Raw genomic sequence first — 15,120 nt, 5'->3', positions numbered from 1 at the left:
CCAGTCTGATCTAGAGCTTTTACTTCTGCCTAGTTGTTCCAAGTCCTGGCAAAAAAGTTTAGTTTAAAATAGTTTTAACCTGACTCAGAAACTATAAGGGTAACAGAGTTCTCATACACCCTTCACCTAGTTTTGTGCCATTTTGTTTATATGTTTTATTTAAAATTTTACTTACTTATTTTTTCTTCTTATTTGTGTGTTTGTTTATTTTATGTGTGGGGTGCTTTGTGTCATGTGTGTCTTGGCACTATATATGTGCTTAGTGTCCTTTGAGACCAGAAGAGGGCATCAGATCTCCCAGAGCTAGAGTTACAGGTGATTGTGATCCACTTTGTAGGTGCTGAGAATTGAAACTGAATCTATTGGAAGAGTAGCAGAGCTCTAACCACTGACCCAATCTCTCCTGCCCCACTTACTTTTTTTTTTTTTTTTTTTGAGACAGGGTCTCGCTATGTAGCTCTGACTGGCCTGGAATTCATGTACATTACGTAGAGATCTGTTTGCCTCTGCTCCCTTAGTGCTGGGATTAAAAGTATGCATCACCACACCTGCCCCCTTTTATTTTCCTGAGACAGTATAATTATGTATTTCTGTGACCTCAGCCTTATAAATGCTGGGAATAAAAAGTGTGTGCCTCTGTGTCCTGTTGTGTGACCATTTTTAAATGGTGTTATCTTATGTGACTTGCAGTTTTTTTCACATTTCATATATACTTTTTACATCTTTTGAAATTACATTTTAAAAAATATTTTGTGTGTTTGTGCACGCATGCGCAAATATGTGTGTGTGGGTACGTGTGGAGTTCATCCTACAGGACTCAGTTTCCACCATGTGGGTCTCAGCGATGAGAGCTGAGGTTGAGCTTGACAGTAAGTGCTCTTGCCCACTGGGCCACCTCTCAAGCTAGAGTGTTTTGGTTTTTTGAAATAGGATCTTGCTTTGTTACCCAGGCTGTGTGTCTGAGGTAGGTCTTGGACTTTGTCGGTCTTGTGCATCAGTGGGAATACTTGGCACATTTTACATACTTGATGGTAGGAATCATTTATGAATGGATGGATTTGTGACTTGCTTTATTTCCCTGGCCTGGAACTAGCTCTGTAGAACAGACTGACTTTGAACTCACAGAGGTCCTCCTGCCTCTGCCTCCCTAGTGAGTGGGACTCATTTGGTCTCAGGACTTTTAAAGAAAAAAGTTTGACAGGAATTGGGAACGACATTTTCCAGAAACCACCTGGATTGAGTACTCCATAGAATTTCTGAAGCCTGACTGGAGGATGTCTGTGGTGTTCCATTGTCTTGCTTAGGTTTCTTGTCATAAAAAATTGAATTGCTCAGTCCAGTTTTGTTTCTTAAATCGTGTTCTAGCTTTTGAAAAACAATCCAGGATTTATAATTCCTAAAGTAGTAATTTTAGTTTTCATTTCTGGTTGAAGTTTGGAGAGGAACAGGAATGACCAAAGTTTTCTTTGCTCATTTCAAGAAGAAAACAGCATTAATCTTAAATCCCTTTCTCTCCCTTTTCTCCCTGCCATGTAGAGTGCTCTATGAAGGGAAAGAAAGGCTTATTCCAGGATGTGAAGTGATCCAAGCCACGCCCTATGGTCGCTGTGCCAATGTCAACAATAGTTCAACTACTTCACAGAGAATTTTTATCACCTATCGCAGGGCTCCTCCAGCTCGGTCCCAGAATTCCTTGGCTGTAACTGACATCTGTGTTATAATTACCAGTAAAGGGGAAACCCCTCCTCATACTTTCTGCAAAGTCGATAAGAATTTAAACTGTGGCATGGTAAGACAGAGTTGCTTCCTTTTCAAACTTCTGTTTGGGAGTAATCCAAAAATGTTAATATTGGTTCTATAGTTTATTTTCACATTTTTATGATTCTTTTTTTTTAACTTTTGATGATTTATTTAACTTTATTTTATGTACATTGGTGTGAAGGTGTCAGATCTTGTGGAACTGCATTTTCAGACAGTTGTGAGCTGCCATGTGGATGCTGGGAATTGAACCCGGGTCCTCTGGAAGAACAATCAGTGCTCTTAACTGCTGAGCCATATCTCCAGCCCCCATTTTTATGATTCTTGTTTATGTTTTTCTCTATTTCTTTAATTTGAAAAAGACCTGTGATTCTGGTGATCAAGCCAGGGCTTTGTGCATGCTAGACTAGCTCCTTTGTTAAGGAGTCCTAGCTGTTTCTTCCTAATGTGCATAAATCATCATTTTTAATATTCTGATACACATAGACAAAGTGTAATTTATGCTTGGAATTTTATGTATGTCTGTGTATATCTTAATATTGTCTGTTATATCAACACAGAGATTTAACTTCTGGATTTCAATAGTAGCTTTAAGGACAGTTACAGATAGATTGGGTGGAAACTCTCCTTAGAGTTATTTATTTTACCTAATGTGGTTTTATATGCTTACTTTTTGAAAGGGTTAATAAAACTCAGTCATGACTGTAATCCCAGGACTCAGGAGTTCAAAACCAACTTTGGCTGAATAGGGTTTTCCCAGGCCAGTATAGGCCACAAATCAGACCCTTCTTCAAATAAGCACACAGAGTTATGGAGAAGGAAATTGGGCATACACATTTGGTTTATAGTTTTATAAGACTAACGCTTATTTTTGGGTCAGGTTTATCTTGAAGATAGGCAGAGATGTATGTATTTGTAACTGTTGGTGGGAGTGATGGCTTCATTGTCTCCTGGAGACTCAGCCTTTCCTGCTTTGGGCTCCAATATCTGTTCTTTCAAACAGTAGTATCTGAATGATCACAGAACTGTAAGCTTTTGAAAACCATATTTTACTGTGTGCGTGCATGAGCCATGCATTTGTGCACACATGTAAGACAGAAGATCACTTTTTGGGAATTAAGTCTCTTTTCAACATGAGGATCCCAATGATTGAACTCAGTTTGTCAGGATTAACAGTGAGCATCTTTGCCTGCTGAGCCATCATCCCAATGGCCTCATAAACTCTAAAGTTTTTGAAACTGTCTTAAAAAAAAAAAAAAACAGACTTGTTTCTTTTCTTTTTCTCTTTTCTTTTTTTGTTTTTGTTTTTCGAGACGGTTTTTCTGTAGCTTTGGAGCCTGTCCAAGAACTAGCTCTTGTAGACCAGGCTGGCTTCGAACTCACAGAGATCCATCTGCCTCTGCCTCCTGAGTGTTGGGATTAAAGTTGTGCATCACCACTGCCCGGCTTTGTTTCTTTTCCTTTTGCATTGTCAACTGTATTTTTACTTTATTCCATAGCAACTGTTTAACAGAGTGTTTTGATTTTCTTATGGGTACTGGAATTGGACTCTACCACTGAGATACATTCCTACCCTTATAAATATAGAGACAGGGTCTCATGTATCCATTCCAGTCTGGTCTGGAAATGGCTGTGTAGGTGACCTTGAACTACAATGTCCTGACTTCTCCCAAGTGCCAAGATAACAGTGTGCACCACCATGCCTAATTTTATGTGGCACTGGGGATCATGTCCAGGTTTCACAAATACCACACAGGTACTAACTAAGACACCTAGCTCTTTTTGTTTTTAAAGACATGGTTTTGTAACCCAGAGTGGCTTCAGATTCACTACCCTCTGCTTCCTCATCCTGAATGTGGGGATTACAGGCAGATATTACAACTCCTGGCTAACTCGGAGTTTTAAATGACTTGTTTGGATAAATAGTTTCTAGATTACATTCAAAATCATCAGTTTCTTCTTTTCACTTTGTTTTTGAAAACTCAATTTATCTTTTACAGTGGGGTTCCAATGTGTTTCTGTGTTATAAGAAGTCTGTGCCTGCTTCAAATGCAATAGCATATAAGGCTGGTAAGTGAAGTGAAGATCTGTCCCAGTTGACAAACTAGTGGATGCTATCATTGGGCTGGCTAGAAAAGACAATATGTGTTCCCTTATATATTTGTGGAATTGGTTTATTTGTTAATTATCTATAAGTTTTAGCATGTAAAGGCTAAAGTTTTCTTAAATGCATTATATGTTGTAAGATTTACTAAAACCACCCTCTATATGTTATTAAATTTAAATTTTTGTCCAAGCAAGCATATGAGGCATAAGCCTCCGAGCTTTGGTTTACACTAATAAAGTAGATTTAATAATTCAATGGAAATTTCTTTCTTTGATCTTTGTGTTTGGACAATCATAAAGGTGTCATACTGCATCTTTACTTCTTATATTTCCTTCTCTTATCTTTGTGTGTCTGATTTGAACCACATGTTACTTGCCATGAAAGGTGGACTTGCTTCCTTTCTCTCTTGTTGCAAAGAATCAGCTATGTGGAGGAGAGGAGGGCCTGAGAAACTTTTCTGCCATGAAGTTTTTGGGAAATCTCTCGCCATACTCTAACTGCACACTAAAGTGTCAAGGGCTGTAAAGATTTAAGTGTGACTTCTTCATCCCACTGGTATGGTGGGATAAAATCTGGCAATACAGGTATGCTCCAGCTGTAAATAAAAGATACTGGAATGCTTCTTTGTGAAGAGAAGCAGTGCCAATTACTTTTTGCTTATGCAGTTTTCGAATTCAAATTTTATTTTAGGGAAATTAGGCAAATCCATATCTGAAAACTCTTTGATTGCCCTCATAAAACCACTCATACTAATGAATTAAACCATTTACTTTATATAAAACAAAAGCAACAACTAATAAGAGATTCCAAATTATTTTAGAATATGACATTGCTGTAATATGTCCTTAATACAGAATACAAGTCTTTTCTTTGGAAGGGAGAAGGAATCGACAAAAAGTGCTCAAACTTAAAACATTTGCAGAAAGATTGCTAAAGTATTTAAATCTAAATTTTAGATTGTTATTATGAGATACTTTAGAATGCAGCGCTTTGGAGACTGAACTTGATTAAAATCTTACTTTCAAGTTCTTAGCTTGGAAGTGGGCTGTATATTGGTGACATTACAGGCTAATTAATTGATGGTGTACGGCTCCTTTGTTCTGAAGGGCTCCATCAGGGCCCTCAATGCTGCTGTCTGCCCCTCCTTCCTGGGTCTCACATATTTTGTCTTGGGCTTACGTTGAGTGCCGTTTACACTGCAGCTTTCAGCACTGGTACAGGGGCTAGAATCACTTCTCTTGTCTTGCACTTTTAAATAACATTTATCCCTTCTCTGAATTTTTTTCTAAAGACTAACTGAAATAATTAGTAAATTTTCCTTCTAACTTTCTTACCATTCTTCACAAGGTGCTAAGGTGATGACATATGTAGGTTAAAAAAATGTGTTGATTGGTGATCAAGATTGGCTGACTTCAGTCTTTACTAATATTCTTAATACATTTTCATGTTGTAATTAAATATAAGTTCAGGGGTAACATATAAAGGATAGATTGGGGATCTCAGTTTCTGTTATAGTAAAACTAATTTTGAAATTTTACACATATTTCTAAGCAATTTGATATTATAATGTGCTTATATTAAGTATGTATTATGAATAATTTATATAAAATTTTTTTAAATGAACCTTATCTTTTCTGAAAGGTTTGATTTTTCGATATCCAGAAGAAGATTATGAGTCTTTTCCGCTCTCAGAATCCGTGCCTCTGTTCTGCCTTCCTATGGGAGCCACTATTGAATGCTGGGATCCTCAAACCAAATACCCACTTCCTGTTTTCTCAACATTTGTCTTGACAGGTTCTTCAGCTGAAAAGGTATATTTTGTATCTTATTGATGAAGCCTGTTTTGTCCATATTTTAATGTTGTAAAGTGGTTACTTTATGTTTTATTTGAATGCTAGGATAATTTGGATAAAAGACATTTCCATTCATACTATAACACCCATCATAAGAAGTCAGAAATAACCAGACCCAAAGTCTGTACAACTCAGTGAACTTCTGTACAGTTAGAATTGGCAGACTTTGGGTTCAGTTAATTTTAGTATGTGTTTTTTATTTATTTCCAAGTTTTTTAAAACAATAAATAATGCATAAAAATTTTCAAAGTCAACATGATACTTGCGATTATATAATATGCTGATATTCCTGAGTCTTATATATCAAAATAAAGTGTTTTGAGAGAGCTATCTGCAAACACAGGTCTCAAAATAAGATTATGGTAATGATTTAAAGATATAGGTTTGGGAAGAGTCAGGATTTCATAAAACAACTGGATGAGAAGACATTGAAATGATTGAAGGAAAATATTAAAGCCATTATGAAATTAAATATGTAATTTAGCTGGGCCTCTTATCCCAGCACTTGGGAGGCTAGAGAGGCAAGCTGGGAGAGATCTGTGAGTTTGAGGCCAGCCTGGTCTACCTATTGACTTCCAGGATATCCAGAGCTACATAGAGAGATCTTATCTCAAGAGAAACAAAGCAAATAGATAAAAATTTCAGATGACTAGAAATTAGAAATATGATCTTTAAAGTTAAATTATATAAATAAATACAATTAAAATTGTGTGACTTTGTTTTCTTGGAGGTAGGGACTCTGTACGTGACCCAGGCTGATCTCATTTACATGAATCTTCTTGCTTCAGCCTCTTGTGCTGAATTATAGGCATGTTCCACATGCCCAGCCTTCAACGAACGGTTTCAACAACACATAAACCAATACCCAAAGGAAGAATTAATGAAGAGAAAGGTAGATTTTCTAAATTGTAGCACAGAAAAAGATAAAACATGAAATTTAAAATATAGCAAATAGCTGAGCATGGTGGTGCGAACTTTTTAATTCCTGTACTTGGGAGGCAGGTGGATCTCTGGGTTTAATTCCTGTACTTGGGAGGCAGGTGAGGCCAGTCTGGTTCTAGTCCATCCAGTGAGACCTTATTTTAAACAGAGAAACAAACAAAAAACAGCAGATAAAAATATAACACATTTAGTAAATGAATTCCTAAAGGGCAGACTAGCAAAAACGGAAGGCCATGTTTTTAATGCCCAGTACTTACTTGGGTGCTGGGGATCTGAGCTTGGTTCCTCATGCTGTGGGACAAGTGCTTAACTCGCTGAGCCATCCCTCAGTTTCTATTCACCTTTGAAAGTAATGGCTTATGATGTCTATGTAGACAGAGATGTTGCCAAGTCATCTGGAAATAGGAATTGAGTTCTGGGAAGAGGTCACATAAAGATTGGTGTTCTGCTATTGAGATGATTATAGTTCAAATATTAGAGAATAAAATTTTCCCAATTGAATTAGACAAGAAGCTTTAGAAATGGCAGTATTTAAATGATGGTCAGAATTGGATCTTGTGTGGGAAAGAAAGAAGTTATCAGAATAAAGACAAGTGTTTACTGTTAAACATACCAAAGGAATAAAGATTTTGAAGATAAAAGGAGATAGGATTGTCAGTTGTATTTTTGTTACCCAGAGAAAAAAGGAATTAAGCCCTGAAAGTATTTCAACTAGATTATTATTGGTAGTCTTTTGTTGTTGTTTTGTTTTTTGTTAAATGTTTTTTGAGACAAGATTTGAGTTAATGTTACTTTGTATAACAGCCTTAGCTGGTCCTGGAACTCACATTGTAGACTAGGCTGGTCTCAAGCTCACAGAGATCTGCCTGCTTCTTCTGCCTCCCGAGTGTTGGGATTGAAGGCGTGCGCCACCATGCCCAGCTATTAACTTGTAATCTTGATTTTAGAATTGTTGTAATGGATTGAGGTGAAAAATAGTTACCTAATTTGAGCAAGGCTTTTAGCTTGCTACAGGTGCTTCACTAGGAGAATGAGGAATAGCAGATAACTTAGGCCACATAGTGACCCATAACTGCAAATAACTGGAGAGAAAAGGACACTAGAGAGTTTAGATGTGAACCAGATGGTGATGACACACACCTTTAATCCCAGCACTCTAGAGGCAGAGGCAAGTAGATCTCTGTGAGTTTGAGGCCAGCCTGGTCTACAAAGCAAGTTCCAGGACAGCCAAGACTGTTCGTTATACAATGAAACTCTGTCTCAAACAAAACAAAATAAAACACACAAAGCAAAGAAGAAAAAAGAATTTAGATGTGAAAATCAGCTATACTTCAGTGATGTAGAGTTTGCTGTGCACAGCCTTGAGTTGTATTCCCACCACCAGACAAACAATAACCACATAATAAACTCAGATTCAATCTTTGGCTTAAGGGCTGAAAATTACTCTTAGAGGACTGACCAGACAGCTCAGCCGGTAAAGGCACTTGCTTCACGATCCTGGAGTCCTGACTTTGATCCCTGGGACCCAGATAAAGGTAGATGGAGAGGGCCGACTCCATGGATGTGTCCTCTGATCTCCTGTGATCATAGCATTTGGAAAACTAGCATCTCAGGTTTGAAGCTAGCCAGGGCTCCATGAGACCATCTCAAAACAAACAAACAAAAAACCCCAACAATTTAAGAGTGAAAGATACAAATGACAAGAATGGAAAATATATTTGCAAAATATATATCTTAAAAGATTTTTATTTTTCCTAATGGGGGTTGAACTTAGACCTTTGTATGATAGGCAAAGTGTTCTGTTTAAATCTATTTGTACTCCTAACTCATAAGTGCTTATATATAGATCCTTCTCCAGTAGTGCTATTCCCTGATGACTAAGTATTCAGATCTTTGAGCCTATAGGGACATTCTTATTCAAACCACCACACAGACTTAAGTAGACATTTCTCTAAAGACATATAAATGACCAGTTAGCTTGTAAAAGATGCTCAGCTTCATGTAGTTTGGAGATACAAAGTTATGGTAAGGTAGCATTTCACATTTATTAAGTTGACTACTAAGTAACAGCAAAAATCAGAAAATCAATATTATTAAGGATATAGAGAAAGTAGAACCTTTTAACCCTGCTTCTGTGGACAACAGATTGGCAGCTCCTTCAAAAGGAAAACAGAATTAATTATTTGATGAAACAGTTTCATTCTGCGATCTGTACCCAGAAAACTGAACTTACGGACTATCTTGAAAAGAACTTGGACGGCAGTATGCTTGTAGTATTACCAGACATCCCAGGTATCTACTGGAGAGTGAGAGGAAAGTGGAATTTGGTGTGTATACACTATAGAACATTACTCAGCTTTAAAAAATATAAAATTCAAATACATTCTGTAACATGGATGAACTTTGAAAACATGCTAAGTAAAATAAGCAAGACACAAAAAGAATAAATGCTGATTCTATATGTAGTAGGTATCATTAGAATAGGCAACTTCATTGAGACAGAAAGTAGAATTAAAAACTACCCTATCTAAAGGGAAAAAAAATCATGTGGGCCCAGTGCATAAAGTGCTTACCGTGTAGGCATGAGGACCTAAGTTTGACTTAGGTCCATGTAAACGTCAGATAAGGGAGCATGTGTCAGCAACTCTATTGTCCAGTGGCAAGATGGGTAGCAGAGACGGTAGAGTCCCTGAAGCTCACAGGCCAGCTAGCTTGGCATATGGAGTGCAAAAAACAGAGACCCAGTCAAGTGGAAGGTGATATGTGTGCACATATACTTTCTCATGGATATACATACAAAAATGACAGATGGGATCAATGTTGTGTTTCTGTATATTCCATGTTCTAAAATATGTCGTTCAAGCAAGTACAAGTTGAGTGAGGTTATTAGAGTACTCAACAGAGTAGGAAAAAATACACTGGATAAAAGTGAGAACAAGTAAAAAAAATGGTTCCCCCTTTTTAAAATGCATGTTTGAGTGTAGGAACATGTGTGTTGCACATGTTTAAAGAGGTCAGAGGACAGCTTTTAGGAGACAGTTCTCTCCTACTGTGGAATCTGTAATTTGGACTCGGATTGTCAGGCCTGCAAGGTTAAATGCTTTGCCTATTAAATCACCCCAGCTACATGAAGTTGCCCTTTTTCTTTTCTCTCCTTCTCTCTCTCTCCCTCCCTCCCTTCCATTCTTTTATTATTTTTTTTTAAATAAATGCTTACATGTATATTCACAATGTGTGTGGGGATCTAGATGGATTTGCATCAACATCTGGTTGAGTTTGAGGTGAGATATTTCATTTATCTGTTTGGTATGTAGTCACAGAAAATATTTGTTTAAAGAGAAAAAGAACATTGGGCATATAGATATCCTGGTAGAATGCTTGCCTAGGATGCTTGAGGTTTGGATTTTAATCTCTAGCATGAAATGTAAATCTCACAACAATTCTTTGACTGTAGGTCTATGGAGCTGCCATCCAGTTTTATGAGCCTTACCCTCGAGAACTTCTAACAGAGAAGCAACTTATGCAGCTGGGCCTGTTGACCCCCGTGGAGAGAAAAGTGGTCTCCAAACCCATCAATTCAAACAAGTGCATTTGTTTGCTTTCACACTGGCCTTTTTTTGATGCTTTTAAGAAATTTCTTATGTTTATCTACAAAGTTTCTGTGTCTGGACCACATCCTCTTCCCATTGAAAAGTATGTATAATGATGCGGTGTCATGTCTGTGGAAATAAGATACATAATGATCATTTCACTGTCATCTAACTTAGCCGCAGAATTGAAAGGGAAGGAGAATCATAGTCACCATATTTTTACTTGTTCCCTCTCCACGGAGTCATTGATTGTGAACTTGAAATTGGAGTCTTGGTAAACATGGCCTTATGATTGTTTTGATAATCCAGATTAGACAATAACTTGTATAGATGTATGTGTTCTTCTTCCTATTTATTCTTCAGAAACCAAGGCAGTGAATATATACACATACTTTGTGTAAGTGGCCAGTACAAGAATTAGGTATAATGAATATTCATCTGTAAACTAATATGGAAATTACAAAAATAAATTAACTGATGTTAACTGTGTGATTTTGGTTTTAGCACGAGGCAGAATGTTCCATATTTCTTTTTGTCATGGAAATGTTTTATAATCAAGAAAAATAGATGTAGAGCCATGAATGAAGTCTTTGTGCTGTATTTTGTTTTGTTTTGTTTTTCAGACAGGGTTCCTAGTCTAGTAGCCTAGACTTAGACTGACTGCAAACTCCTGAGCCTCTTAGTTTTTGAACAGGGACTTTATAGGTATTTACAGCCTCCATCCTGTCATTTTAAGCTTATTTATTGGGGCTGGAGGAATGGCTTGTCAGGTAAGAGCAGAAGACTTGGGTTCGATTTCCAGCATCCTCATGACAGCTAGCTCTAGATCCAGGATAGCCAGTACTATCTGACCTTCACATGTCGAGTACTAATATACACACAACACAACACTCAGAATACACAGAAAGTAAGTAAATCAAAGTTAATGAATAAATAAAAGCTTGCTGTCCGTGTGCATTTCTGTGTGTGCACAAGTCCATGCACACACACACCGCCAAGGCCCACGAGTAGAGCTCAGAGGGTAACTTGTGGGAGTCAGTTCTCTCCTTCCACCATGTGTGCTCTGGGTGCTCAAACTCAGGTTGTTAGGCTTACTCAGTGAGCCATCTCTCTGGCCCCAAGCCTGTCATTTATAAACTGTTTTGATTTATAGTGGGACAATGTTTTTGTTTGTTATTGTGTATAATACTCTACTTTAGTAACAAAACAAGAAGGGTAGAAGGGTCAAGAACTTTGTAAAGTCTTCACAGTATCAGCATTCAGTGTAAAATGTAGGGTTTTCACTTTGTTCCCAGAATGCAAGTTGGTGGTTTATAGTTTTACATTTAAGTTTCAGTTGTCAGATTAACTAAATTGAGGTAAACTTTAACTGATGTCAAGTTAGCAAGTTTTTTTTTTTTTTTTTTTTTTGGTTTTTCGAGACAGGGTTTCTCTGTGGTTTTGGAGCCTGTCCTGGAACTAGCTCTTGTAGACCAGGCTGGTCTCGAACTCACAGAGATCCGCCTGCCTCTGCCTCCCAAGTGCTGGGATTAAAGGCGTGCGCCACCACCGCCCGGCTTCAAGTTAGCAAGTTTGTGGGCAATTGAGATTCTATGATTTGTGCAGTAGACTCAAGATCAATGATGTGATCATTGTTCTTCTGTTAAGGTAAATTGTACATTTTATCTCTCCCAAGAACATAAAACTCTGGAGAAACTTGAAAAAACATTATTTCTAAGTAGAGAAACAGCATTTAGGTTGTTTGTCTAGGGTTCTAGTAATAAATCTAGGTTTAAATTCCTTATTTATACTTCCTTATAATGTCACTGATAACCAAGGTTGTAAAAATTGTTTGTTTTTTTCCTTCTGAGGCAGGGTTCTCTGTGTAGCCCTGGCTGTCCTGGAACTAGCTCTCTAAACAGGACTGGCCTTGAACTCACAGAGATCCTTCCGCCTCTGCCTCCTGAATACTTACTTGGATTAAAGGTGTGCACCATCACTGTCTGGCACAAATAGCTTTAAAAAAAAGATTTATTTTTGTGTGTGTGCTTGTGCATACATGTGTGTACCACATGTGTGTGGTTGCTGTGGAGGCCAGACACTGTACATTGAACCTCCTGGAGCTAGCTAGAATTCCAGGTGTTTGTGAGCCACCAGGTGGCTATGAACTGAACTTGGGCTCTCTGAGGAGTGTAGCCATTCTTAGCTGCTGAGCAATCTCTGTAGTCCCTAAATTAGCTTGTTTACTTTATGAGAGCTGTTTTTATGTTACTGATTTCCTGATGAAAATAGTGGGTTTTGTTCTATTAGACATGGACTCACTCTGTAGTGCAAGCTGGCCTAGAACTCACTCTGTAGCCCAGGGTAGTTTTCAACTTGTAGTAATCCTTCTGCCTCAACCTTTTAAATACCAGAATTACAAGAATGCACCACCATGCTTGGCAGATGTTTATTTCTTTAGCTCAGTTTTAATAAATGCTTTTTCCATTGGGTTCTATATAGTAGAATGAAAAGGCTTGTTAAAATCTATGATGCATTAAAGAAAGTAACTGTGGGTATTCATCTCACCATCTTTTCTAGACACATCTCACATTTTATGCAAAACATCCCTTTTCCTTCACCACAAAGACCAAGAATCCTTGTACAGGTAACGAAAAAGAAGTCTTCTCATGTTAGTTTGTGCCAGGTTCTTTGAGTTTGAAATGAAGCAGTATGTCTGTATGAAATTCTGACTATCTCATTATTTAGTAGCTTTACTGAACATTTCTTTCCTAATTGGGTTTTAAATCCCAGGTGAATTAGAACTGGAGTATTACTTATCATTCATGGCATCATAAGTTACATGTTTTCATTGGTCCATGTATGGTCTTTGCATAGCTAAATTTAATAATGTAAACCTCAGAATTATGTTGTGGCCATGTTCTTAGTTTCAGAGTAACTGATAATATTTAGTATTTTAATACTTAAATGCTGAGTATTTGGGGGGACAATGAAAAGAGTTTAAACAATGCTTTCAGACTGTGCTGAACAACCTGCTTCTTTCCCAGGCCTTGGTAGGTATACAGCTTATGACATTTACTGTGTAGAATCAGTAAATACAAGATTGCACAGATTGACTGCTTGACTACAGGAACGAGAGTAGGTTGTTATCAAAGTTGCTGAATATTTAGCTTTCTATTTATGTACTGTCTCTTCCTGAATCATAACAGTTTACAAACTGACACTGAGTAGCACTAGTTAATGAAGTGATCCATTTAATATTTCTTCTAAGACGTTATTAACATTCTATAACAGGATTAAGCCAGACACTGTTGGTCTTGAATGTATTCATTTCAGCAAGTATTAATTTGTACTAAACAATTACAGATCCTTAACTAGTGTGGTGAGTAAATAAATTTGAGGTTCTTATAAAAAATTATTCCACAGGCTCCAAAGCCACAGAGAAACCCTGTCTCGAAAAAGCAAAAAAAAAAAAAAAAAAAAAAAAAAAAATTATTCCAAAGTTTTATGTACTTGCATTTAACCCACTAACTAGGTCAAAATTCAGCAATTTAAGAGCTAATACAAATATCTCTGAGTAGTTGTAGCTATCATTTATATCTCAATGTGATTAAAATTATATACCTTTCTGCATATTAAGTAATTTTCAATTTTACCCTTATCTAAATATTGAGACTAAAAAATTGGTTTGACTAATTTATGCTTTTGTTTGTTTTAAGCTATCAGTCCACGATGCATTAATATTATCACAACCAGTTTCCACACCTTTACCATTAAGGTAATGATGCTTTGCTTATTTGCTTGCTTTGTTTGCTTGTTTATTTGTTGTGGATAGAACCCAAGACCTTATGTATGTTGGACCTTACAAGCCACACCCCCATTTGATAGTATGTTTTTTAAAGATTTTATTTATTCATTATGTATACAGTGTTCTACCTGCATGTGTGCCGGGACACCAGATCTTGTTATAGATGGTTGTGAACCATCATGTGGTTGCTAGGAATTCAACTCAAGACCTCTAGAAGAGCAACCAGTGCTCTTAATCTCTGAGCCATCTCTCTAGCCCCATTGATAGTATTTTAAATGCTATATTTATTTGCTTAAAATAGAATACTTTAAAATACTTCTCTGAGCCAGACATGGTGGCATAAGCTTATAATCCTAGCACCTTGGTGAGACCTGTCTTAAAATAAAAAGCTATGAGTACCTGTATAGCTTGGTGGTAGAGCACTTGCTTAGCTTACACAAGCCCTGAGTTCAGTCTCCAGTAAAGAAAAAAACGCAAAAGGGATAGAGTACTTTAGAGGCAGGATGACCAACTAGGTAAGGATAGGGCATCCATTAGTTTTGCCATCCTTGGTACCTGGGTGGGTGGTGCAGCACTTGAGAGAATTGCAAGACCAGGAAATGACTCAGTATGTGAAACACTTGGCATGCAAGCGTGAGGATATGAATTTTGGTCCACAGAACCCACATGGAAAGCATGCATGGGTGGTACATTCCTGTAATCCCAGCAGTGGCCAGACAGGAAGCAAAGATAAGTGAGTTTTAGAAGCTTGCTGACCAGCCAGGTAGCCCACTTGGTGAAGTTCTAGGCCAAGGATAGACCTTTTTGCAAAGAAAAGATGGAAGGTACTGAGGACTAGCGCCTGAGGCTGTCTTCTGACCACTGCATGCATCCCTACGTACTGCATGTGCCCAGGTGCATGTACACACATTCTACAAAACCAGAATTATCCTTCCTTCCCATGTGCAGTCAGTAATGTTCATGGTGAGCTGGTGCTATCTTCTATTCTATTTGCGTCTTTTCATCTGTGTCGCTAGTCCAGGGTACTATCTGGACTATTTCATTAATAGCCTCTTAATTAATCCTTCTTCCTCCAGTTTCTTT

General features: G+C 37.5%; 1 protein-coding gene across 2 annotated transcripts in view; it reads left to right on the top strand.

The window, feature by feature from the left end:
- The window catches only part of Dennd4c (DENN domain containing 4C), a 102,078-nt gene that overhangs the window by 31,628 nt on the left and 55,330 nt on the right, over positions 1-15,120 (top strand). For both annotated transcript variants that reach the window (XM_041651431.1, XM_041651430.1), the window contains exons 3-8: positions 1,537-1,789; positions 3,759-3,828; positions 5,507-5,676; positions 10,115-10,353; positions 12,810-12,876; positions 13,949-14,007. In XM_041651431.1, the coding sequence (XP_041507365.1) occupies positions 1,537-1,789; positions 3,759-3,828; positions 5,507-5,676; positions 10,115-10,353; positions 12,810-12,876; positions 13,949-14,007 (858 nt within the window). The remainder of the gene's footprint in view (positions 1-1,536; positions 1,790-3,758; positions 3,829-5,506; positions 5,677-10,114; positions 10,354-12,809; positions 12,877-13,948; positions 14,008-15,120) is intronic.

The sequence above is a fragment of the Microtus oregoni genome, unplaced genomic scaffold, assembly GCF_018167655.1.
Source record: "Microtus oregoni isolate MIOR12 unplaced genomic scaffold, Mior012 000005F_ref0000423, whole genome shotgun sequence".
In the NCBI taxonomy this organism is placed as follows: Eukaryota; Metazoa; Chordata; class Mammalia; order Rodentia; family Cricetidae; genus Microtus; species Microtus oregoni.
This window is presented reverse-complemented; position numbering and strand designations above follow the sequence as displayed.